This window comes from Neomonachus schauinslandi, chromosome 15 (assembly GCF_002201575.2).
Source record: "Neomonachus schauinslandi chromosome 15, ASM220157v2, whole genome shotgun sequence".
NCBI classification, from domain to species: domain Eukaryota; kingdom Metazoa; phylum Chordata; class Mammalia; order Carnivora; family Phocidae; genus Neomonachus; species Neomonachus schauinslandi.
The window spans coordinates 35,329,762-35,353,946 of NC_058417.1; the positions used below are offsets into that span (position 1 = coordinate 35,329,762).

The 24,185-nt window shown below is 53.2% G+C and overlaps 2 protein-coding genes across 2 annotated transcripts in view; both read left to right on the top strand.

Moving 5' to 3' along the window:
• FAM117A (family with sequence similarity 117 member A) overlaps positions 1 to 16,065 on the top strand; it is a 42,348-nt gene extending 26,283 nt beyond the window's left edge. The window contains exons 3-8 of the mRNA XM_044921443.1: positions 6,583 to 6,678; positions 8,328 to 8,438; positions 8,913 to 9,047; positions 10,182 to 10,383; positions 11,778 to 11,928; positions 14,836 to 16,065. Coding sequence (XP_044777378.1) covers positions 6,583 to 6,678; positions 8,328 to 8,438; positions 8,913 to 9,047; positions 10,182 to 10,383; positions 11,778 to 11,928; positions 14,836 to 15,136 — 996 coding nt within the window. The 3' untranslated portion in view covers positions 15,137 to 16,065. The remainder of the gene's footprint in view (positions 1 to 6,582; positions 6,679 to 8,327; positions 8,439 to 8,912; positions 9,048 to 10,181; positions 10,384 to 11,777; positions 11,929 to 14,835) is intronic.
• Positions 16,066 to 18,436: 2,371 nt separating this feature from the next.
• Positions 18,437 to 24,185, top strand: part of SLC35B1 (solute carrier family 35 member B1) — a 6,677-nt gene continuing 928 nt past the window's right edge. Inside the window, exons 1-8 of the mRNA XM_021703958.1 lie at positions 18,437 to 18,657; positions 19,327 to 19,430; positions 19,952 to 20,082; positions 20,564 to 20,594; positions 21,164 to 21,321; positions 22,306 to 22,432; positions 23,195 to 23,301; positions 23,460 to 23,613. Of these exons, the coding sequence (XP_021559633.1) occupies positions 18,440 to 18,657; positions 19,327 to 19,430; positions 19,952 to 20,082; positions 20,564 to 20,594; positions 21,164 to 21,321; positions 22,306 to 22,432; positions 23,195 to 23,301; positions 23,460 to 23,613 (1,030 nt within the window). The 5' untranslated portion in view covers positions 18,437 to 18,439. The remainder of the gene's footprint in view (positions 18,658 to 19,326; positions 19,431 to 19,951; positions 20,083 to 20,563; positions 20,595 to 21,163; positions 21,322 to 22,305; positions 22,433 to 23,194; positions 23,302 to 23,459; positions 23,614 to 24,185) is intronic.

Below are 24,185 nucleotides of genomic sequence, written 5' to 3' on the forward strand. Positions count from 1 at the left end.
TATCTAGTCAAGTAGGGCTCCCCGGAGGACAGGACCCGAGGCTGCTTCTGGTGTGCAAGCTCATGAGTGCATCCCCCTTTGTTGGGTGCGGGCTTCCCACCTCTCCCCATCTCTGTCACTTCCGGCCACCAACCTTCTAGGAAGCCTCTACCCCACTCCTTGGAGAGTGTTCTCTTTGTCAACTCAAGGGAGGGTTGGCCTCAGATGTTCCCTGGCGGGATTTAGAGGCCTGGGCTCTAGGCTATGTGTTTTTGCTCGGGCTCCAGCTGCAGGCCAGATCTTTTATATAACAAGTCTGGGCTTCTTGCCACGGCAAGACAGAGGTCAGCGATGCGCCTCCGTGGGTCTGGCAAGGCCAAGCTGTGCAGCTTTCCTCTTTTCCCGGGATGGGCTCCAGCCCTCGAGGAACTCTTAGCAACCTGTCAATATTGTGGCTGGAGTCAAGAGGTAGGAGAATTCTGATCAACGTAGGCATCCAAACCAAAATATGCGCTCTGCCCATCTTTCAGTCCTGGTCTTCTGGGAATTTTCTGCTTCTAGATTTTGGGCTCCAGTCAAATTCCCGTTCGAGCCCCCCCTAGCCTGACACAAACTACCTCCTTCAACACTGGCATTACACCAGGAAGACCTGAGGCTCTGCTGACCTCTCTCTAAGTGATTGCTGTTCCTTCTCCCCAGAGCACAGGCATATCCCCAGAACGGGCTAGATACAAGGGGCATGGACAAGGGTAGAGGGAAGGTGGGGAGGCAAGATTTACCAAAGTCCTTGAAAGCTTTTATGTTGTTAAAAAAAATAGATTGAAGGGACGCCTGGGTGGCTCAGTTGGTTAAGCGACTGCCTTCGGCTCAGGTCATGATCCTGGAGTCCCGGAATCGAGTCCCACATCAGGCTCCCTGCTCGGTAGGGAGTCTGCTTCTCCCTCTGACCCTCACCCCTCTCATGCTCTCTCTCTCTCATTCTCTCTCAAATAAATAAATAAAAATATTAAAAAAAAATAGATTAAGGCCAGCACCTTTCCCTCATTTCTCTGAGCCCTACCCCTGCTTCCTGCCCCTTCTCTTCCAGACACACCAGTGTAGCACTTCTACTGTGTCTGGCAGGCAGGCCCTCACTTCTGTCCTCCTGTTTGCCCTTCCATCCCCCACCCCAGAGCCAGCAGCTCGAGTGTGGTGTTTGGAGACCACGTTAGCCATGGCGTTCCTGGGGACATGCCTTGTAGTGAGGGCAGCACCATGGTTGGGCTGAACCTCCTAGAGGAAACAAGAACCCTGCCCGTTCCAAGCAAGTTTCTGACCTGGGCCGCAGACACAGAGCACCTGCCATTTAGATAGCCAAGCGTGCTGCATTCTCGAGTCTTCCTCGCAAGATGGCTACCCAAGTTATTTGGGGCAGGGGAGGAAGAGAGGTGGCTGAGTCTTATTTGGGGAATTGGGTGTCCTGTGAAATACTGCATGTTCTGAGCCAGGAAGAGCAATGGGAGAGAGCTGCCCAGGTCTCCCAGACACAAGCTTGGTGAGCCCAAGGAAGAGCTTGGGTACAGCGGGAGTGGGGCACAGAGCAGCCAGCCGGGGAGGACTAGCAAGGCTCCTGGATGGAGTCCCCATCATCGGAAGGAGGTTCTTTGTGTCTTGGAGGACTTTGTCAGGATTCTGCAGGCCAATCTGAATACGTTTTCCCCTCTCTGGACCGCCCTGTCCCCAGGTCAGCTGGTAAACCCGAGCTGGCCACCAAGTGCTCTGGGCTGGCCCTGCTAGTGGCGGGCCAGGGCGGGGTACCGTCTCCACCTCCCATCTCGCTGTGCAAAGCACTCGTGTCTCCGTGCACTCTTCTGCAGGGAGGAAGTGGTCTCACCACAGCTGGAATGACTGTTTGAGCACAGTTCCCCTGCTGACAGACGGGACCCTGGGTTCCTGCTCTGCCCGGCCCCCTGTGCTGCTTAGCCCAGCCCTGCTTCCTCCACATGCTCCAGGGGAGGTGCGGAAACCTCTAGCATGGACTTTCTTCTTTAGGCTTGATTTATCCGATGGAGGAAAAAAATAGCTGAAGTCCTTGACAAATCTCCGAGAGTGTCTTGTAGGCCAGAAGCAGAGACGGCCTTCTTTGTTGAGGAAGACGTCCCTTTCTGGGACTTTTCCCTACTGTGTGTTCTTTCCTTTCGTTACTCTTTTTCCCAAGCCAGTGCCTCGGCGTTTAGTGATGACACATGATCGAGTCTGCCCATCACAGGCTTGCTTTCTGGGTGTGGGGGCCTGGGCATGGTGCCTGTTTTCCAAACTGGCGAGCAGGACCAGTTGGTCAGCATATGGTTTGACAGCAGCACAGAGTATTTGAAAATGGGTCCATGATGGAAAATCTGAGGGTTACGTAGTCACTGGAGGGCCAGGGACGGTGGCCTTGGCCACCTCCAGCCGAAGTTCCTGGCTCGGGCCAGCGGACCACCCTCAGAGAGCCTTTTCCTGCCTGTGTTTCGCCAGAGTCCCCCAGGGGCTGATTCCCTGCCGAATGTCATGTTCCACACGTAGTTACTGAGCATCTTCTGTACCAGGCCAGGCACCACACTGTTCTTGGTCCCCGCAGAGGTATATGGGGCTGTGTTCCCAGGGCCTAACTGGCTCCACCAAGGTCCCTGGAGACAGCAGGGCCAGGACCCTTGCCTGGGAGTCCAGGTAGAAACTGAGTTGGGTTGGGGTCAGAGAAACAGGTTCTAGTTTGGAGGGTTTTTGGCTCCATCCCACCCCTGTCTTGTTCTATCGGGCTGTTCCTTGGACAGCTGTCCTCCACCCCCACACCCACTTATCCTTCCGCATGTGGCTCTGGGAGCTCAGAAGCCCAGGCAAGGCTTCCTGGGTTTGACCCACATCCAGTTGTGCATAATTCGAGCATCATCTGCACAGGTGGCTGATGTCACTCATGGCTAGTACATGGTCCTGCTTTTCTCTCAGCTGCTCCCCTTGGGCCAAGGTGTTAAAATAAATCTGTTCCAGTGCATGAATCCCCTTGACAAATACGATGTTTTGATCTGCTGACCAAAGCTCAAGCTCCACTCCACTTCCAAAGGATCATGTGGAGCGACTCCTTCCATTGCTGTCCTGCTGCATGGCTCGACCCTTGTTGTGCCATAAAGGGGCACTCTTTGAAGGGGAGCCTTTCTGTGCCCCAGGGAGACCTTGGCTCAGACCTCTGCGGTGAGACCCAGAGGCGAAGCGGCCCGTCTACCCAGATGCACTGGAACTAGGGAGCAGGGCATGGTCCCCACTCTTGACATGCCCCGTTGAGTCAGAGGGGCCAAAGCCCACACCCGTGCATGAGCCTGCCTTACAGATGCTCAAAGCCAGCATGGACACGGCTTCATACACAGGGTGACCTACTGTGTTAGGTTCCCGGGGCTGCTGCGACAAATGACCTCAAACTTCATGGCTTAAAACAACAAAACCTTACTCTCTCACAGGTCTGGGGGCCAGAAGTCAAATTCTGTTTCATTGGGCCAAGATCAAGGTGTTGGCAGGGCTGCACGCTCTCTGGAGACTCACTGAGAGATCCATTCCTTGCATCTTCCAGCTTCTGTGGCTGCCAGCGTTCCTTGGCTTGTGGCCACATCACTCCAGTGTCTGCCTTTGTGGTCACATCCCCTTATCTTTCTCCGTGTGTGTCTGATTGCCCTCGTCTCTCTTACAAGGACACTTGTAATGGCCCAATTAGTCTGGATAATCCAGGATAATCTTCCCATCTCAAGATCCATAACTTAATCACATCTGCAAAAACTTTACCATATAAGGTAACACTTATAGGTTCCAGGGATCGGGACCTGGTATCTTTGTAGCGCCATTTTTCAGGCTATCACACCTACTGACCTCCTCATCTACTGCCTTGCCTCTTGCTCACTCTGCTCCAGCCATACTGGCCTCCTTATCATTCTCAAACAAACCAGGCTTGCTCCTGCCTCAGGGCCTTTGCGCTTGCTGTTCCCTCTGTCTGGATCACTGTTACCTCAGATACCCACATGGCTCACTCCCACATCCCCTTCACGTTTTCCTTCAGATGTTACTCTTTCATTGAGGATGTCCCTGACATTTAAAATCATGTTCCCCTGCCCAGCATTCCTATCTCCTTTTGTTGCTGTGTTTTTCTCTTAGTACTTATCACTGTTTCAACTATGTCCCCAACTAGAACGTAAACTCAAAGGGGACAAGAATTTTTGTTGTTTTGTGCATTGCTGTGTTGCCAGCCCTGGAACGGTACCTGACACGCAGTGTGCATTCAGTAACTATACGCTGAGCGTGTGGATGATGGATACTCGGAGCCCATCTGTACGGAGGAGACGTGGGGCCAAGGAGCAGTCAGCACGAGGTAGACAAGTTAGACGGGCTCCCCGCGGGCAAGGCTGGGAAGAGTTGGTAGGGCAGGCCCTCTGAGACAGAGAGGCCAGGCTTGGGGTCCAGGGCAAGGGGAGAAAGGAGGCAGAGCTAGGTTTGCCTGGATGCAATGAGGGCCCAGTACAGAGGGCCCGTGGGATGGAAGGTAAAATGGCGACATCTGTGACCAGGGGCTGGCCGAGTATTGAGGCAGAACAATAGCCTTGGTAGCATGGTTTACACAGAGGCAGCAGCGGTTGCTGGAGGATGTGGCTGAGCAGAGAGAGGTGAGGCAAGATGGACCGAGAGACACGATCCCAGTTTGGCGTGAATTTGCACATCCTTTCTAGCCTCTGCTGCCAGCCCACGTTTCTCCTTCCACCCTCTCACACATCTCAGAAGGAAGGAGGCAGTTGAAGAGTCTGCAAGAGATGTTAATAGAGCTGCTGACAGCCTGGATGGGGCTGTTGTGAGTGCGGTACCTTCCTAGTGGAAGGGAAATGGGCATCACCAGCTTAGCCTTCGCCATCCCTCCCCTGTGACCTCGGCCACCTTCCGGGGACAGCAGGCTTGCGTGGAGCTCAGCTTGGATGAGCAGAGCTAACGATCTGTAGGGTTGGCTTTGGAGCCCTGGGAGTGGAGGCGCGTTTGTGTGTCTGCTGGGCCGAGGGGGCTCTGGGAGAGGGGGCCCTCCTCCTCACTTTGCAGTATGTGCCGCAGCTTTCCTCAGGCTCTGGCTGCCGGCACCCCAGTTTGGGGAGACACAGGCATTTGGGAGTCGACCAGTTAGCCGCTTGGTTGCTGAATGCTGTCACAGCCAGCTTTACCTCGAGGGCTTGGGCTGCGGCCTGAAGGATGCGCTGCCCTTCCTCTTCCTGAAGGACGGGTGTGTGAAGACTGGAGCCCTGGCCCGTCTTCCTTGCGGCGTTGTCAGGGAAGGAGGGTGGGGCAGCCATCTCACCCTGGCTGTGTCGCACGGCCCGGGAAATGTCCTGGTCAGCAGCTGGGAGAAGGAAGAGCCAGGGAGACTCAGTCCCCTGTGGCCCCTCCATACAGCTGTCACACAGGGCAATCTGCCCCCCCCCCCCGCCCCACCGCTCTTCTTCACAGCTGTTGGGTAGTGAGTGGTTGGGGTTCTTCCCCCCCCCCTTATCCTCCCCCTTTTCTGTTTGCAACAGCCTCTCGGGGGAGGTCAGCAGATCTGTTGGAGGAGATGGTTCCCAGGCCCTCATGGTTTGGCAGCTCATGTAGAGAAGTCAGAGCTGGTTCCCCTGGAGCATTCCTCCTTGGGCCCCTCCCTTGGAATGGAAGTAGGGGGTGTTGGTGGTGGGAAGTGATCTAGTCCTCCTCTGCCTCATGCTTAAGCCAACAGCTTCCTCCCTCAGGTTGGGGCCCAGGAAGTGGGTCTGCAACTCCCCCTGCCTCAATCTTGGGCCCTTGGCCTTCTATGCAGCTGAGGAGTGGGGAGGAGGCGGGGGGATATGGCCGACTGAGAGGTCTGCTCTCACAAAGGGCAGCACAGGGCCCAGGAGAAGGAGCTGTGATAAAGCCAGAAAGGGTCAGGGTCAGGGCTGAGTTCAGAATTCTGGCTTCCTCCTTCCTGAGAATGTCCCCTCCCGTGCCTATTCAGGAGGACTTCAAGTCTGTGTGCAGAGCCCCCCCTGAAACCAGCTCTAGACACTGTGCTACACAGAAGTCTCCTGCTTTGGTCGAAGATGGAGGACGGGGGACCTCTACTGACATTTTTCCTGTTTTACCAAGTAATAATGATTGCTTAATGGAGTCCCGTCTCGTAACTTGTTTTTCACGACATTCCCAGGAACCTGAACTTGTGCCGGACCCATAAAGGGTCCACGAATCGAGGATGCCAGGGGTCCCCCGAGCCCGTGTTCTTCTGGAGCTGGTTGGGAGAGGGAGGGGCAGGACTTGTCCCTTGGGGAGCACCTGGAATAGCTGGGGCCAGAATCCCTGTGTAAAAGTCACAAAAGAGTAAAGAGCAGGTTGGCCTTGTTGGCTCATCAGGGAAGGCTTCCTGGAGGACATGGACTGGGAGAGTGGCGGTGCAGGTGGAGAAGCCTCAAAGAATAAAAGAGGCGGGCATGTTCAGGGGGCTGATGACCAGACGACAGAGACGCCTTCAAAGAGCCACCACCTCTGTCCAGGAAGTGGCTGCTTCCCCGGGGCCTGCCCGAGAAGCTGCTCTGTCTCACGGGGTTTCTCCCCCTGCAGACGCCCCTGTCCTGGCAAGAGCTGGAAGGTGAGCGGGCCAGCTCCTGTACACACAAGCGCTCGGCGTCCTGGGGCAGCACAGACCACCGAAAAGAGGTATGTGCCCCCTTTGACTCCCTGGCCACGGCAGCTGCCTCCTGTCCACGCCCAGCGCCGTGGATGTGTCTGCTCCAAAGTGGCCTCACATCTTCGGTCTCACTTGCCTTTTCCGGATGAGATGGCTCCTTCAAAGCTGCCTGTCAGTGTCCTGGTGGCCCGGCTTAGGAGTCCAGCCCCTTCCGCCGGCAGGGCCTTTGCCAGCGACCGCTGGTGCCCTCCAGCAGCCCAGCGCAGGGTGGGAGCCACCACTGTTCTCGCTTGCTTGGAGCTTGTATCCAGATAAGCCGTTCCGAGTGAGTTTCTGGGAACTGGAAGCCCCCAACCTTAACACCTACTTAACTGTGCATCCAGCCTTTTTTTTGTTTTATTTAATTTTTTTTAGATTTTATTTATTTATTTGACAGAGAGAGAGAGCACAAGCAGGGGAAGCGGCAGGCAGAGGGAGAAGCAGGCTCACCACGGAGCAGGGAGCCCGACGCGGGGCTCGATCCCAGGACCCTGGGATCATGACCTGAGCCGAAGGCAGACGCTTAACCGACTGAGCCACCCAGGCATCCCATCCAGCCTTATTTTTAGAAGAGAAAAATAGTTGTGTGTTCCCAAACACTTTTCACTGGCCCTCCCCCTCTCTCAGGAGGACTCCAGTCACTGAGGTTGAATAGAGAGAAGCACAGACGGGGATTCCGGGCTCCTAAACCAGCTCCACCTGCCACTCCAACTGGCGGCCCCTGAGGGCCGACTCGCTGGGAGTCACCTCGAGCCTCTCTTGGTTGCAAGAACAGAGAAAATGTGAAGGGAATGCTCTACAAGTTAAAAGCTAGTGGGAAATATGGAGTATTTTAAGTTCGGAATGATCAGAGTAAGCAAGTTATTTACACTAAGCGTGGAGTCGTGGTGTGAATGGTGCCCGATAGCAGATCTAAAACCACTTTCTTCTTGGCAGTGGTCATAACTTGTATGGCTATGGGCGGCAGATCTCCTCTCTGAATCCTATTTCATTGGGGCCCATATTTAAACAGATCTGCATCTCCTGAGCCTTCGCCAGCTGAGGGCGAGTAGGTGGAGAATTACAAATGTGACAGAGACAATAGTCAAAACCATTGATAATAATGCATAATTGTTACAAGATATGAAAGTCAGGACAAAATCTGATACTCCTTCTTGAGCATCAGCTCCTTGCTCAGTGCAGTTTACTTTAAAATGAGGGGAAATCCTTCCATCCTTCCTGGTCCTGGGGCCTTTGAGATAGCTGTGAATGTACTTTGAAGAGTGAATTCAAAAACATCATTTCCCATTTCTATTAATAGAGTAGTATTCCACGGTTTGGAATCCATGAAAGACAAAAATGGTTTCGGCATTGCGTATTTTGAAATTTTTGGAAACTGATCCATCTGATTCATATTTCCAACTGATCCGTAGAATACGTGGTAATTCAGAAACACCAAATATCTAGTTAATAAGGTCTCCAGCTGGCCCAATGAGCATGTCATCTGTTCTGAACTCACCGAGGTCTCCTGGGAGGTTTTCCATCTTCCTTTTACGCATTATCGTGGGCCTCCGGTGGGAGCCACATCGGGGAGGAGGGACCCTGTGCCCTTTAGCTTTGTTCCACCTGCCTCTCCCCCCTCCCATCTCTGGGCTACCAGATTTCCAAGTTGAAGCAACAGCTGCAGAGGACAAAGCTAAGCCGCAGCGGGAAAGAGAAGGAGCGGGGCTCCGCCCTGCAAGGGGACCATGCAGTGCGGGGAGCACTGAGGGTATGTATGTGTCCGCCCCCTCCCCGGGCCCGCTCCCCTTGCTGTCGCCCGTGGCGGCCCCGTGTGGGCAGGTCCTCGCGGGTCTTACAGCCGCTGACTGAGCCTGCCACGCTGCCCACCCCATGGCCATGTGGCTGCCTAGGTGGTTTGGGCACAAACTGGGGGTCGCTGAGTGAGGCTGGAAGGGCTTTTTGCCCTCGCGAATGGCTCTCCCCTCAACCCCCGCGCCCCCCTACAATTGACACAGTGGTGAGCCTGCAAGCGCTAGAACCACGCTCTAGACTCCCAAAGCGCTAACCTCTGGAGAAAAACCCACCGAGTTGTCCTATTGCAGTCAGTCCCCGTGCCCAGATCCTCCTTTATTTGCTTGGTTCTGCTGTGTAGACATGACATTACTCCCTGGTCAGAACTAGTAACTCTACGGGGCTTGGGGGAGGGGGGATTCCGTGACCGCTCCATCTGCCTCCTTCTCAGGCGTCCCCTCCCAGCTTCCCCTCAGGGTCACCTGTCCTGCGACTCAGCCCCTGCCTGCACCGGAGCCTGGAAGGGCTCAACCAAGAGCTGGAGGAGGTGTTTGTGAAGGAACAGGGTGAAGAGGAGCTGCTGCGGGTGAGTGGGGCACGCCCTCGATGCACGATGAGCCAGCGGCTTGCTGAGTGTGGGTGCAGGCCGGGGGGACTCTGGCTCTCTGGGGGCTCCGGGCTGTGGCCACGTCAGCAGCGTGGTGCAAACGCCACCCTGCACGAGGAACACAAATCGGGTTCATTAGATTCAAATGGACTTGGCCACCAGGACAGCAGAGCTGGGCGGTGGAGCCAGGGCAGGCTTGTGGTGCTGGGTGGGAAGAGAGGGAGCGGGGCTCAGTGGAGGGGAGACTTCTCAGCCAGGAGGAAGGGGCTCGGCGCCACTCTTCAGCCAAAGCACCGGCTCCCTGCTCCCTGCGTCCTCATCCCCATCACCATCACTGTCCCCCTCCCGTGCCTCAGTCGCCTGTGTAACCACCTCTCCCCCCATGTCCACCTGGTGACCTGCATTCATCCTTCATGCCCAGTTGCCCCTGTGCAGCCTCCCCCCTCCCCCCCACCCCTACCCCACTCCTAGGCAGAATTACTTGCTACCTTTTCTGCCGTCTCAGGCACATTTTTGTACTGACACAGTACAATTGGAGAATGCCAGTTGGGCAGTATTAATATAATTCTAATGGGCACACTCCTCAGTTTATGAGTTACTTGCTAGTTGATTTTTAATTGATGTATATGTAGGATTTGATACCCACCCAGGCACCTGCTTGCAATTCGGTGAGCTGTGGGTACAACTACCATTGATGGCTAAGAAGCAGGGAGCGGGCATTTCATACGTGATAATGATGTGCATGCCTGTCCTGCAGTGGCTTGCGTGGTTAGTATCCTGGTGGTTCGCCCCCTATCATGCTTCCCAAATGTTCTTCATCTTTGTGTTCCTGGAGAAGGTCCCTGCCCTCGAGGCTTACAGCCTGCTGGTGGTGTCACCATGATGAAACCATACAAATAAACATGTGATTCTAAATTGGGTCGCAAGGGCTAGGGGAGAAATAGGAGGGGCTTTCCCTTAAATCAGTGACTTGAGAAAGCCATGTCCTGGTGTCACTGTGTGTCAGGGATAGAGGCCAGAACAACAGCGAGGGGAGGAGCTTAAGGGTCGCTGCCACTCTCATGGCCAAAAGAGAGGGGCCTGAGACTCCTTCCCCACCCTCTTCCCTGGCAGATCCTTGATATCCCTGATGGGCACCGTGCCCCCGCTCCCCCCCAGAATGGCAGCTGTGACCACCCCCTCCTCCTCCTGGAGCCCGGCAACCTTGCCGGCTCTCCCTCCGTGCCCCTGACATCCCCCCAGCCTTCGGGCCCGGCCAGCCACGAGGAACACCGGGGTGCTGTCGAGGAGCTGGCATCCATCCCCAGTGACAAAGGTAAGCTGAGGGGGGCTGGGGCAGCAGCCTGAGGTACAGGGGGCCCTCCACGCCCTTTCCCCCTCTAATCAGTTTCAAGCCTGGGAGTCTTCCTTACTAACCAACTAGAGTATCATGGGTTGTCTTTATTCTGTATGCGATACTAGCAGTAGTAATGGTCCTTTGCACAGATCCTGATTTATAATTTATATAAAGTCTCTGCACCCGCACTTCTGTTCTCACTGGGAAGCACACAAGCAGTGCCTCTCATCCTCCTATTTTCGCTAATGAGTAGAAGGCCTGTGGGTCTGTCCGGCTGGTCCACTGCACGCATTACCAGCAACAGGTCTCAAGGTGTTTGGGAAAGGTAGACAATAAGCGAATGTGGTCTCTTGCCCCAGGGTCACGCTGTTTGACCCGGATTGAAACCCAGGCTTTCCAACTCCAAATCTCTACTTTGTCCTGTGCCCTGGCTCCTTTACAGGAGGGTGAGACCCAAGCCCTTCCTCCCCACGATAATGATCCTCCTGTCCCAAAGCACTGTGGCCTGCCTCCCCCAGTTGGATTCTCATAGCGCCCTGTGAGGTAGGCTGGTCAAGGGCATAATCTCACACTACACAGAGGTAAACAGAGCATAGAGTAATAAGGAATAAATGTGAGATAAATACAGATAAAGTCAATATTTGCAGCCTAGGCAAAGTACATTCACTGTGTGGAAAAGGAGAGGATTTTATCCCACAAGTGGGGTTGAGTAAAGACTGCTTCTCTGAGTTGGTACAAGAGCTCTTCCTGGAAGAAGGGATGGCTTTGCAGGGCTGTGGAGAGGACAAAGGTGTGGTATGTTGGCAGCAGGGCGGTGCGGTCTTGGAAGAAAGCAGGGAGACGGAAGTTAGGATTCCTTTAAGCCAGACTTGGAGTCCCAGTTGTAGTCTACCTCCTGAGAATACAGCATTGCTATTAGACCTGATTTTTCCATCAATTCAACTGTATTTTTTTAAAAGATATATTTATTTATTTGAGAGAGAGAGCACAGGGGCAGAGGGGCAGAGGGAGAGAGAGAATCCCAAGTAGCCTTCCCGCTCAGCATGGAGCCCAACGTGGGGCTCAGTCTCACAACCCTGAGATCATGACCTGAGCTGAAATCAAGAGTCGGTCACCCAACCGACTGAGCCACCCAGGTGCCCCTCAACTGTATTTTTTTTATCCTGTATAACAAGATATAGATTTTTGTAAGCCTTCTTAAAGCTATTTTAAGGTAAATAAAGCATGGACAAACAACCTGGATTAGCATAAGCACTGCCAACCCCCTCACCACATGTCCCAGTCTCGCCCCTTTACACCGAAGCCTGAGCCCAGGAAAGTGGAGAGCCTCCTTTCCTTCAGTTCTACTGGCCTCAGCCTCACTCTGTTTGCAGCCTCCTCTCCGGGCCGCCCAGCCTGCCTTGAAGACAGCAGCCCGTCTCCGATCCTTGCCTTTGCCGCCTCCCCTCGGCCCAATCACAGCTACGTCTTCAAACGGGAGCCCCCAGAAGGCTGCGAGAGAGTGCGTGTGTTCGAAGAGGCCGTGTGAGTACCTCCTGTGGACCGTGGACCGTGGACGGGGTGGGTGGGGTGGGGCGGAGCCGGGGATGGGGGTGAGCCCTGCACTGTTCTCTCTGACAGGCCCTTCTTCCATCTTGGGCTCTCTCAGCCTGGGGCCGTTGTCAACTTCAGATGATCGGGATCACACTTTTTCCACGATCAGACTTGTTGACATTACCTACTTGGAGCCCTTCAATCTTTGCTTATCGTGATCTCTATGGAAACCTGCTCTCTGCCCACATGCCAGCCACAAGTGCTGTGGGAGCTGGAAAGGAAAGAGATCTGAAACCCGAGCCCTTTGTTTTTTCTATTTTTTTTCCATCCCTGGGGAAGGTGTGAGTTTGCTAGATGGTAATCGGAGAGAGAGAGAACATGTTAGTAGTTCTCTTCAGGCAGAGATGGGAAGTGTCTTGTCCCCAGTGGAGTGGCAGGGGGACCTGAACAGCTTCCTCCCTGCTTCTGAGTCAAGTCTTCACCCTGTCGCTCTAGTGGTTCAAGGGTCATGAACTCCCAGACAGAAATTTCCAGTCCTTACAAGGAAGGACTGTGGAATATTCCAAACCAGGTGGGACAGTTCAGAAGCCGTTCTGATGTTGATTGACTTCTTTACCACGGTTCCCTCCCATTAGCAGAGAGGATGGAGGGCCGAACCTTTCCAAATGCCCACCCGGTCCCCCATAGCAGGCACCCCAAGAGTTCATTTCCTTCCCCCCACCAGCTTCATAGTCAGAAGGGCAGATTCTCAGTTAGGAAGAATTGGTCCTGGTGTGTGAGCTGAGACGTAGCTAGGACAGGGTTTGAGCCTTGAGAGCTCCATTCGCGTCGCAGGTAAGGGACAGTCCATGGTAGCGACAGAGGGTACAGCTAGAAGGCAAAGTGGGAGTTAGGGAGAAAGCCATGGCCCCGGGGGTGTTTGCTCCCAGCTTCGCTATGTAGCTCTCCAAGAAGCCTGGGTCCTCAGGGGTGGCATGGAGGAAAAAGACCAGATCTTGCAGCTTAAGCGGATTTGGGTCTCTCCCCAGTCCACGTTATACTTGAGTAGCCACCGCCTGGGATTGCTTGTGGAAATGAGGCTGTGCCCATCCTGATTCTTCCACAGACTCACGATGCCAGCCGGGGTCTTCAAGCCATCTCCCCAGGCTTCCTGTCCCTGTGTTAATCCTTTGAGAGAGATGGTGACTCTTGGGGCCCTGGGTGACTCAGTCGGTTAAGCATCCGACTCTTGATTTCGGCTCAGGTCATGATCTCAAAAAAAAAGAGGTGGTGACCTATGGATTGCTTTCCAAGAGGCCCTGGGAGAGAAATTCTCAGCTCACTGGGGCCTCTTCCTTGTATCAGCTTGCCCATTGGGAAGTTCTTGTGTTTAGCAATTCTTCTGTCACATTTTCCTTTTCCTAGCTGCTGATCCTATAAGATGGCCTGGATTTCCCAGGAGGGGAATCAAGCCATTCAGGGTCATGCCATTTGTCCTTCGAGTGGGGCTTGGTCTCCTGGGTCACCTTCCCCACGTGGGCATGCACACAGTGAGAGCATTCCCCTCTCCTACCCATTCCTCACAGTCCATAAAGTGGGATTCTTGTAAACCCTTCTTGGTCAGGGGAGACCTTGCCGCTGTGGACTCTGCTGGGACCCCAGGCCTTCCCAGATACACCCAGCACATGGGTCTTTACCTCTTTCTTCCACCTCTCGCTCTGGGCTCACCCCTGCCCTCCTCCTGTCTTGCTCTTCTTCCTGGATTTGGAATTATTAGAATTCTACAGTTAAAATGGTCATCAATTTCCCATGCTATACCCTAAGTTCATTTTTCTGTCTATATATTATACATAAAGAGGAAGGCAGTCGAGGGATCCACTGGTAACAGAGCTTCACCATCATACCACACATTTCCCTTTTCCCCAGGAGCCCTCGCAACCAGCGGCTTCTCAACCGCTTCCCCTCAGAGCATGGCCAGACACTCCTCTTTATCATAAGGATTCCTTACTCTAGAACTCCCTGACCTCACTCCTTTTATGCTTCCATTTCTTCCACATGATTAGGAAGGTGGGGATGGTTCTTTCCACATTCAAGGTGAGGCAGGTGGGTCAAGAGCACATGGTGAGTTAGAGCCGAGACCTCCTGTTAAGGTTGGCCTGCCTTCCTGCCATGGTTGTTACCCTTGCATCTCAGCAAGGGCTTTGAAAAATCACACCTTTCAAATGTGTTCAAGAATGAGACTCTTTAGGTCAGTAGATTTCAATGGGAGACATCCCCCCCCCTTCCCCACGCCCTGGGGACATTTGGCAATGTCAGGAAACATTTTTAGTTGTCACAGCTTAAGGGGGACACAGGTGGCTCCTGGCATCTAGTGGGCAGGTGCTAGGGATGCTCTTAAGCATCCTACAATGCACAGGACAGCTCTCCACAACCAAGAATTATCCAGCTCAAAATGGCAATAGTGCTGATGCTGAGAAACCCTGCTTTAGGCTGTCCAAAGTCTTAGAAAATCATTTTGCCTGCGTCTCTGCTTTTAGGCAAGTGGTCTGCCCTCAAAACACTGTTTACTGATGAACTCTCTCAAATTAAACGATCCCTTGGTCTCCTCTTCTAAAGTCACCTCGTCAGGAAGTTCTCCTTCCTGTCTAGCTTCAATCCCTCCTGTTTCTAGCTGAAGTAGATTTCCTGTTGTTCAGCCATATTCCTAATAAATGGATTGCTGCGGGCCTAAAGACTGGGTGTTGCTCAGCAGCCTGTAGTTTTTTGGTTGAGTTACCACCCTGTTTGAACAGAGACCCAGCTCCCCTGCTCCCCTGATGCCATGACATCTCCTGTCAGTTCTCACTGGCTGTTTCTCCCCTTGTGTGTGTGTGTGTGTGTGTGTGTGTGTGTGTGTGTGTTTCTCTCTCCATTCTCCAGGTCCCCAGGCCCTGACCTGGCTTTCCTGACTTCCTGTCCTGACAAGAACAAAGTCCATTTCAACCCGACCGGCTCGGCCTTCTGCCCCGTCAGCTTGATGAAGCCCCTCTTCCCCAGCATGGGCTTCATTTTCCGTAACTGCCCCTCAAGGCCGGGGTCCCCCCTTCCCCCTGCCAGCCCCAGGCCACCGCCTCGGAAGGATCCAGAGGCCTCCAAAGCCTCCTCGCTGCCGTTCGAGCCATGGCAGCGCACCCCGCCATCAGAAGAGCCCGTGCTTTTCCAGAGTTCCCTGGTGGTCTGAGGGCCCCAATCCCACCACTTCACCATGGAGACCAGTGCCTTGGTGGCAGGCCCCTCCCTAGCTCCCCTGAGGTGGGGGATGAAGGAGCCCTTCCCTCTCGGCCTTCGAGCACTTTCATTTATTGTGTCAAAGCCCCAGGTCCTCTTTCTGAGGGACACCGGCCCCTCCAAATGTGAGGGGACCTGCCTTCTCCACTAGCAGCTGGGCAGCTCACAAGTCACATCTGTGTTCTTGCCGCCTCTCTCACTTGGTGGAAAACTCACCCGAAGTTCTTGGGTCCCCCACCCCTGGGTGTGAGTCCAAAGGACTCTCTGTGGGGCTCTTGACCTTGTCATGGAGCAAGCTGGCCATGATGGAAGGAGAGGGGACACTGCAGATTTCCTTCCCTCTCCTCCACAGCCATGGAAGAGGAGACCTGAAGATAGATAGCCCCATCCTCTCAGCGCCCATCCCCGTGCCTCCCTCTCATTGGAGGAGCTGACCAAAGCAGCCCTAAAGGGCCCTAACGCTTGACCAATCCAGCTGCTGGCAGAGGGGGGAACCAAGCGTTTTCCCAAGTGGCATTTTCATCTCGCTTTCACCCTAAGATTGTCTGAAGCAGCCCAGCTTGCCCAGCCCCAGGTGGGTGGCGGGGGAGAGGGAGAGCTGGTATTCCTCCAGGTGGCAAGCGGCGACTCTACGCCCTCCGCCTGCCCCGGGACTGGGTTGGAGTAGAAAAATGCCTATTTTTCTTGTATCGATGTAGAAACTCTATTTTCTCCCAAAGACACTATTTTTGCAGCTGTTTGAAGTTTGTATATTTTCCGTACTGCAGAGCTTACACAAAATTGAAGAAGAATGTTAATGTTCAAGTTTTCTTATCCTGTGTTTAGAAGTTGTTTTTTGCAGATCTTGGTGTTAATAGACCAAATAAATAAGTATTCCCAGCAGCTTGAGGTTCTGTTAAACATTTTTTGCGGGGAGGGGATTGAGCGTGTGATATTGATCATCCTTGTCTTCAAGAGGGGTCTCTACTTAACACATAATGATGTGGATGTGGGTGTTAACGTGGATGCACAGAGTCCCTGTCCTCAGGTCACCAAGCTTGGATTCTTTAGATGGACATCTAAGAAGTAGGGTCCACGGAAAGGCTGTCCAGAATGAAGGGGGCGGTGGAAGGTGGGGTGAAGAAGTCAGTGGGGCAAGTCATTTATTCTTGGATGAGTCTGGAAAAGCTCCCTAGGGAGAGTGGGTTTCAGAGGGCAAGTGAGGATGACCAAGTTTGACATTGTGGTGCGCACCGGCAAGGGGAACAGGACCAGGGAACGGTCATCGGGTTGAATCTCTTGGCACAGTTTTAGGGAAGCTTTAGCTCTACTGGAGTATTCTTTCCATCTCATGAGTACCCACAACACAGAGGGGTTTGCAGCCTCTCAGCTTTATAGTGCTGCACCTGTAAGAGCTCAGAGGCTTTGGGGAGAAATGGGAATAATCATCCCAACATTCTGATGGTGCTTTACGCTTTACAAACTTTTTCATGACATATTATCCCCGCTGTATGGGTGAAAAGTTGACTACCCCAAGGGCAGTCATAATAACTACAATTGTATCTATGTCAGAAGACCTCGAGACAAACTCTTAAGGCAGGCTATCCCAACTACCATTCATTGGCCCCGTAAGCATCAGATACCCTGTTAGTGCTTGACATAAAACGTTACCGAAATATCACAACAACCCAATGAGAGAAATGTGATAAACCCCACTGTACTGATAAGAGGACAGAAAGATTGTATAACGTTACCCCCAAGACACAGATAGGAAGTGGGGGAGCTTAAGATGGGGAAGCAGATCCCTTGAATCCAGTGCCCCTGCTTCTAACCACAGCGCTCTCCCACTTGTTACTATTTTTGCATTAATTTCAGATGAGGAAACTAGTTTGACTCAGAGGTCAAGAGAATTGTTTGAAGTCCCAGCTAGTGAAGGGGCAGAGCTGGGACTGCAACCCAGGTCTCTCACCCCAGCTACTGTCTGGTGCCCTGGAATCACACTGATTCGGTGGAATGAGCCACTGGGCGGGAGAGCAAATGTGGGGGCCCCATCCGCACTGATGTAAAGGAGACAGGGGCTTGAGGACAGACCCTATCTTCTATTTCTTACCCCTCCCCCTGAAAGATGTTTGGCCTACCCCCAAAGCCTTAGTGAGTCAGGCCTGGAGTGATGGGTGTGGTGCTGCCCTGAGTTTCCTTCCTTTGCCTGAGGCTGTGCCAAAGAAGTGGGCTGTCAGAAGCAGAGAAGGAGCCTCTACCCAGACAGCAGCCCAGAGTCCATTGATTAAGTGGGGTTTGGGGGTTATAGTGGAAAGTCCTGGGGTGTTGCCCTAGCTCTTGGTGCCCGCAGGTGGAGGGCCAACACTTGGATGACGGAGGGGTCCAAAAAGGAGGTCATGAATGGGAAAGAATCTGGAGGGCAGCAGGAGGATTTGTTGCATTGCTGGTGAGGTGTAAGACCCCGGAGAAAATCCACTTTGGTAAGCTTCCATTTCCACCTCCAGGATGTGAGGAAATAAGATCAGAGTTGAGAAAGTGTAATGACTACTGATACCTTAAACTTGCATAGCACACTTTACAGTTTTTGAAACACTTTCACAAACCTCAGCTCATTTAATCCTCAGAACAGTAGAGAGGCGACAAGGTGGTTGCTACTAATTGTCTATCCCAAGTTTCCAGGCTGGGAAAACTGTCGCTCGGAATGTAGGCGACACGCGTAGGTTACCCCTTTGGAAGCCTAGTGATGTGCCCTTAGAGGGAGGACAGCTCTCAAACGCCAGCCTTGAACGCTCTTCTTGCAGAAGGGGAGGCGCTGACGCGGGGCAGCCGCTAGGGGGCGCTGAGGGTCCACTGAGACTTCCTGGCGTTAGGACCCAGCGGAAGCCTGACCGCCGACTGGGGAAGAGACTGGGATTAACCCGGCCGGGCGCACCTCCTTCCAGCTCACCTGTCTGTCTTCGCACAGCGCAGCCAATTGGTGACCTCCACATCCTTATACGTCATCATTCCCCGCCCGCGTAACGCCTAGGCCATCCCGTCGAGCTCTGGGTCGCAGTTGTCCTCGAAGTTGCCTGATCGGAAGACTCCAGGGCACAGCATTAATGTCAGGGCGGGTGGCTCCCTCGGCCATCAGGGGCGAAGCCGAGGTCCCAGGGCGGGTCTCCTTTCCTTGGAAACGGTTTCTGGGTCCCGAAGCCTTTCCCTCTCGGAGGCCCTGAGCCGGCAGCTCTGGCGGTGGCTGCTGGGGCCTACTGAGCGGCGGTCGCATGCAGCTCCTATGAGGCCCCTGTCGCCGGTCGGCGATGTCCGGCTGGAGCTGTCGCCGCCGCCGCCGCCGCCGCTGCCGCTGCCGGCTGTGAGCGGGTCTCCGGTCGGGTCGTCCGGGCGTCTCATGGCCGCTAGCAGCTCCCTGGTGCCCGACCGGCTGCGCCTGCCGCTGTGCTTCCTCGGCGTCTTTGTCTGCTATTTCTACTATGGGATCCTTCAGGAAAAGATGTGAGCGGATCGCCGGGACCGGAGCACAGACCTGCCCCTTCTCTCGCCCCTTGGCCCGGTTGGCGGGCCCCCCGCCCCTGGCCCGGCTGTTCCTTCCTGCCCGCCCCCAGCCCCCGACACCTTTGCAGCCGCGGCTGAGCCTGCTCAGATTTCCCAAACGCCAAAGTTGGTCTCCGGATACTCGGGACCTGGTTATTTTTCTTCTCTTGTTTTTCTCCCTAGGGTTCTAAGGGCTTGGGCTTTACAGGCTGGCAGTTGTACCCCGTTACACACACAGGTTTCCTTGCCTGTGCCAGCTCCTCTTTGGTCCTTCCAGATGTTTGCGGACAGCGGATTCTTTTGCCCCCGGCCTTGCTGCTGTAGCCCAAATCCCTTCATCTGCTGCTTGGGGTACCTCGTTTCACCGTCTAATTTTCCACGTTTCCTCTAGCTCCATCCTTTACGGATATTCTTTCCCTAAGCTACGGGATCAGCAGGCTGGGATGTCTGGCTTCTAGATCCAATAAAATCAGCCCCTTTTGTGAATGAGGCCAGTGAACCTTACCAGACTGTTCCTATATCCAGAGAAGCAAAATCGTTTTAAAGCTTTCGGTGACTACACATACTAGATGACACTGAGTGAAATACACTAATTCTTCTCCTTTTTTTTTCTCATCATTTCATTCTTAGAACAAGAGGAAAGTATGGGGAGGGAGCCAAGCAGGAGACGTTCACTTTTGCCTTAACTTTGGTCTTCATTCAGTGTGTGATCAATGCTGTGTTTGCCAAGATCTGTGAGTACCTATCTAGTAATCTGTTGTGTGCCCCCTCCCTGTCCACCTTTAAGGTTTAACTGGCAGCACTCCCACCCTCTCTAGCGTTTTCAAAGCCTCTCTGTTCAGTCAACCCTATTTCCTTACATTAGACCAACTTCTGAGTCGGAAATGTGCAGAGAATGGGTCTTCTGTGTGCCGAATCCCCACTGAGAATACTTAATTTTTTTCTTCTTTCTTCCCTTTGATTTTCCTTTATGTTTCCACTTCAAACATGTTTTGAGCTGCTCTCTTTGTTCCCTGGGGGCTACAGCAGAGCTAACGAGTCCCTTGAACTGAATGAGCCCCCATTCCTGCTCTGCATGTGGTCTTGTGTCAGGTGTAGGTGAGATTGGAGAGTTGAATAATCTTCAGAGATTTCCCAGTCTAAGAGGACAGAAATATCTTGTGCTTCTCGTCTTATTTGACACATTCCTTTCATGTGGCTTCAACTTTGGTTCAGTTCACCAAGTTTCTCTTATACATTTTTTGTCTCTTCCCAGTGATCCAGTTTTTTGACACTGCCAGGGTGGATCGTACCCGGAGCTGGCTCTATGCCGCCTGTTCTGTCTCCTATCTGGGTGCCATGGTCTCCAGCAACTCGGCACTACAGTTTGTCAACTATCCGACTCAGGTGAAATCTCAGGGTGTGATGAGGGTTGGCTCAGAAGTTGTTTGAAAAGACCTAAGAATTCTTCGCTCAGGTCTGTGACTTAAACAAAAGAGAATGTGTTGGAGAAATTCAGAGGGCAAAGAACCATAGATCTGAGGTCTAGTGGTGGTGGGTTGGCCATGATAGGCTGTGGTTTCTGGTGCAGGCCCCACAGTTACTTTTCTTTTTTAAAGATTTTATTTATTTATTTGAGAGAGAGAATGAAAGAGAGAGAGCGTGAGAGGGGGGAGGGTCAGAGGGAGAAGCAGACTCCCTGACGAGCAGGGAGCCCGATGCGGGACTCGATCCCGGGACTCCAGGATCATGACCTGAGCTGAAGGCAGTCGCCTAACCAACTGAGCCACCCAGGCGCCCCCCACAGTTACTTTTCTTAACAGAGCACCTAGCACAGTGCCTGGCACATCCCAGAGGCTCAGGTACTATTTGCTGGATTTCGTTTCAGGTCCTTGGTAAATCCTGCAAGCCAATCCCAGGTAAGCGGAAGCAGATGGTCTCCCTCTACCATCCTCACTCTTCCTGTAGCAGGCTCTCTACTCCTCTGCTAGAGCTGTGTATCCCTTCGGGGTCGTCATCTCATCACAGCTATCTCCAGAGCCGGCCCTCCATCCCTTCCCCCTGCCATCCTGTCCTCTGTATCGCTTCCGGTGGTGTTGGATGTGCATGGGCCCGAAGCTAGAGACCAACCTAGCCTGCTTCCTGTGCCGGTATTTTGGTGTCCTGGGTGCTTACATTGTCATTAGAGTTGAGTCTCATTTTGATTGTCAGTTTCTTTCTCTCAACCTCTCTCTCATCCACTGTCCCCACCCTTTCCCTGTTCCTTCTTGGATCTTTCACCTTTGTTCTCTGCCTTTTCCCTGCCTTCTACCCTTTGTTCCCCCGGTTGCTCAGTGCTCTCTCCAGGTGCCAGCCTTGCGCCTTCCTCTTAGCTTCTGTAGGCCTTCCTTCTCAGACATCGTTTTCTGCCAGGAGTCTCCTAAGAGGACAGTGTTGGGCTCATCACTGCCTGTGGGTACCCGAATTTTCCACTGTTTCTTCCCTGTAGTCATGCTCCTTGGAGTTACCCTCTTGAAGAAGAAGTACCCAAAGGCCAAGTACCTGTGTGTGTTGCTAATTGTGGCCGGAGTGGCCCTTTTCATGTACAAACCCAAGCAAGTAGTTGGGATGGAAGAACACACAGTTGGCTACGGAGAACTGCTTCTGGTATGTGATCCTGGTGGGAAAGGCAGCCTTTTCCGGTAATCACAACCAAGGAGCATCCCACCTGGGCGTGTGAAAGGCCAGTTATGTGTCGAGAGAGAGATTGTGATGCTCCTTGCCCCCCATTTCTCGGCTTTGTCTCTTGTTGCATGGCCCCCGGCTCTCCTAAGGCCACAGTGGGAAGCCTGAAATACTGAACAAAAACGCAGCTCTGCAGGGGAAGGGGTGACTCTGAGGCCTGTGTTTAAGTGCTGGTGTGAGGCCGGAGAGACATGAGAGCAAATAGGGAAGGAATAGCCTGTCACTCACTGTGGCTTTCTGAGAAACTGGGAAGCCAGAGTTTAAAAACAATACTATAATAGCTCTTGCTTACTGTGTATTAGGCCTTGTTCTCAGTGGTTTACCTATTAGTTGGTTAATTTCTACAACAATAACCTTATATATGTTATTATTTCCATTTTCCCTACGAAGACACTGAGGCACAGAGAGGTTAAGTCACTTGCCAGGGTCACACGGCTATGAAGTGGCAGAGGAAGTGGCTAGCTTGGCCCAGGCTTCTAATCTGGGCAGTGTGACCAGAGAATCTAGTCTGGAGCGCTCCTCCAAGCCAGGAGGCTAACAGGCCAGTACCAGATGTCCTTTCTCTACTCTCACGGGAAAATACATGGCTCAGCACGGGTTCCAGGCCCCTGCACACGAGGCTTCGTGGCACTGCCTTGGGAAGTGCTAGGCTTCCCATCCCACTCTGATTACATTACTGGGTGGCTCAGATAGGCTGTCGTTCTGGTGCCTGGGTGGGGCAGGAGGCAGTGAGCGTGATCTCTCCGGACCCTCCACCCGTGACCGAATGCTAGCATTTTGTTCTGAGGACTCTGTCTTAAGATAGCGGCTTTGTGAGGAGTCTCAGAAAAGTGAGAGTCCTGTGTCCTGGGGTAGGGAGGGGCCCTGGTGGCCTTCTTGCTGCAGGGTGCACCCTCTCTTTTCCAGTTATTGTCTCTGACCCTGGATGGACTGACAGGCGTTTCCCAGGACCACATGCGGGCTCATTACCAAACAGGCTCCAACCACATGATGTTGAATATCAACCTTTGGTCGACATTGCTGCTGGGAGCTGGTAAGGAGCGGTTCTGCTGTTCTTCCGTGTGTCACCAGAGGGCAGGCTGCTGTCCTCCAGTTGATCCCTAGCGTGGGTGCTGGTTGGTAACTTTGCCCAGGCCGGAGGCCTGTCTCGGCTGTAAGATGCCCTTCTGTTCAAGCCCCTGGAAAACCTTCTTGGAGAAACTTTCCCTGGCGGGCTCTGCTTGCTCCTCATGACTGGCACAATCATGGGTAGACCTGTGCCAGTTTCCTTTGGGGGGCACGTAGTAGTAGGTTACAGGGGTACCTTGGGAACTCACCTTCTTATAGCGATGACATACTGGTATTTGGTGTATACGGACTGTAGTTTGAATATGAACGCATGTGCTTTTAAATCAGTGCTTCCCAACCTTTGTTCAAATCTGGGCGCCTGCGGGAAGTAATTTTTAGTACAGCACAGTGGGGTGAACGGAGGAGGCTGCTGATGGCTGGAGGTGGCCATGCGTGGGGCTGCCTTGAGCTGGGGATGTGTGGGTCAGTATCTCCCCAACATCTGAGGATTTCTGCTACCAGTAACTTTGGCAGAAGTAGCTAGTTGACTCCCAAGCCTCTCTTGGAAGGGTCTTTAGTTTGTCTAATCAGAAAACTAGGAGCAAGCTGCCTGACAGGACAGTGTGAACTCAGTCCCTGCACTTCCCGACGTGCTGTTCCGTGGAGTACTTTCCTGGGCTGCGTGTAGACACGTGCGCTGACGCAGGCACACAGGGTGCGCCATTCATCCTTTGCCATTTATTCCCAGGAATCCTGTTTACTGGGGAGCTCTGGGAGTTCTTGAGCTTTGCCGAAAGGTACCCTACCGTCATCTATAACATCCTGTTCTTTGGCCTGACCAGTGCCCTGGGTCAGGTGAGTGCCTCGAGACCGGGTAGCTTGGCTTCCCCAAGGGAGCCCGACCCGGCTGGAAGAAGAGGGCGGCTAGCCCAGCCCTGATGTCCTGTCACAGACTTTGACCTTGGGGCAGAGCCCCAAGAGCCAGCCTGACCCCGCTTTCTCGGTCTCTCTAGAGCTTCATCTTCATGACAGTTGTGTATTTTGGCCCCCTGACCTGCTCCATCATCACCACGACTCGAAAGTTCTTCACCATTTTGGCCTCTGTGATCCTCTTCGCCAACCCAATCAGCCAACTGCAGTGGGTGGGCACCGTACTCGTGTTCTTGGGTAAGTTCCGCGCGGAGCTCACGTGTCTGGGCGTGTGCAGCAACAGTCTCAGGGCTTGCTTTTTTCTTTTTTCTTTTTTCTTTTAATTAATTAAGTTTTTGAGAGAGAGACTGAGGGAGCGGGGAGGAGCAGAGGGAGAGGGAGAGAGAATCCCAAGCAGCCTCCCCGCTCAGTGTGGAGCCCACCTCGGGGTTCGATCTCAGGACTCTGGGATCGTGACCTGAGCAGAAATCAAGAGTCGGACGCTTAACCGACCGAGCCACCCAGGTGCCGTGTGAGAGAGCTTTAGATATTTCGTTTCCTGAAATGTATATTTATGAAAGTGATTTAGTGGGGCGCCTGGGTGGCTCAGTCGTTAAGCGTCTGCCTTCTGCTCAGGTCGTGATCCCGGGGTCCTGGGATCGAGCCCCGCATCAGGCTCCCTGTCACACAGGAAGCCTGCTTCTCCCTCTTCCACTCCTCCTGCTTGTGTTCCCTCTCTCTGTGTCAAATAAATAAAATCTTTAAAAAAAAAAAAAAGTTATTATTTATTTTTTAAATACAGATGCTCTTTTTTTTTTTTTTTTTTTTTA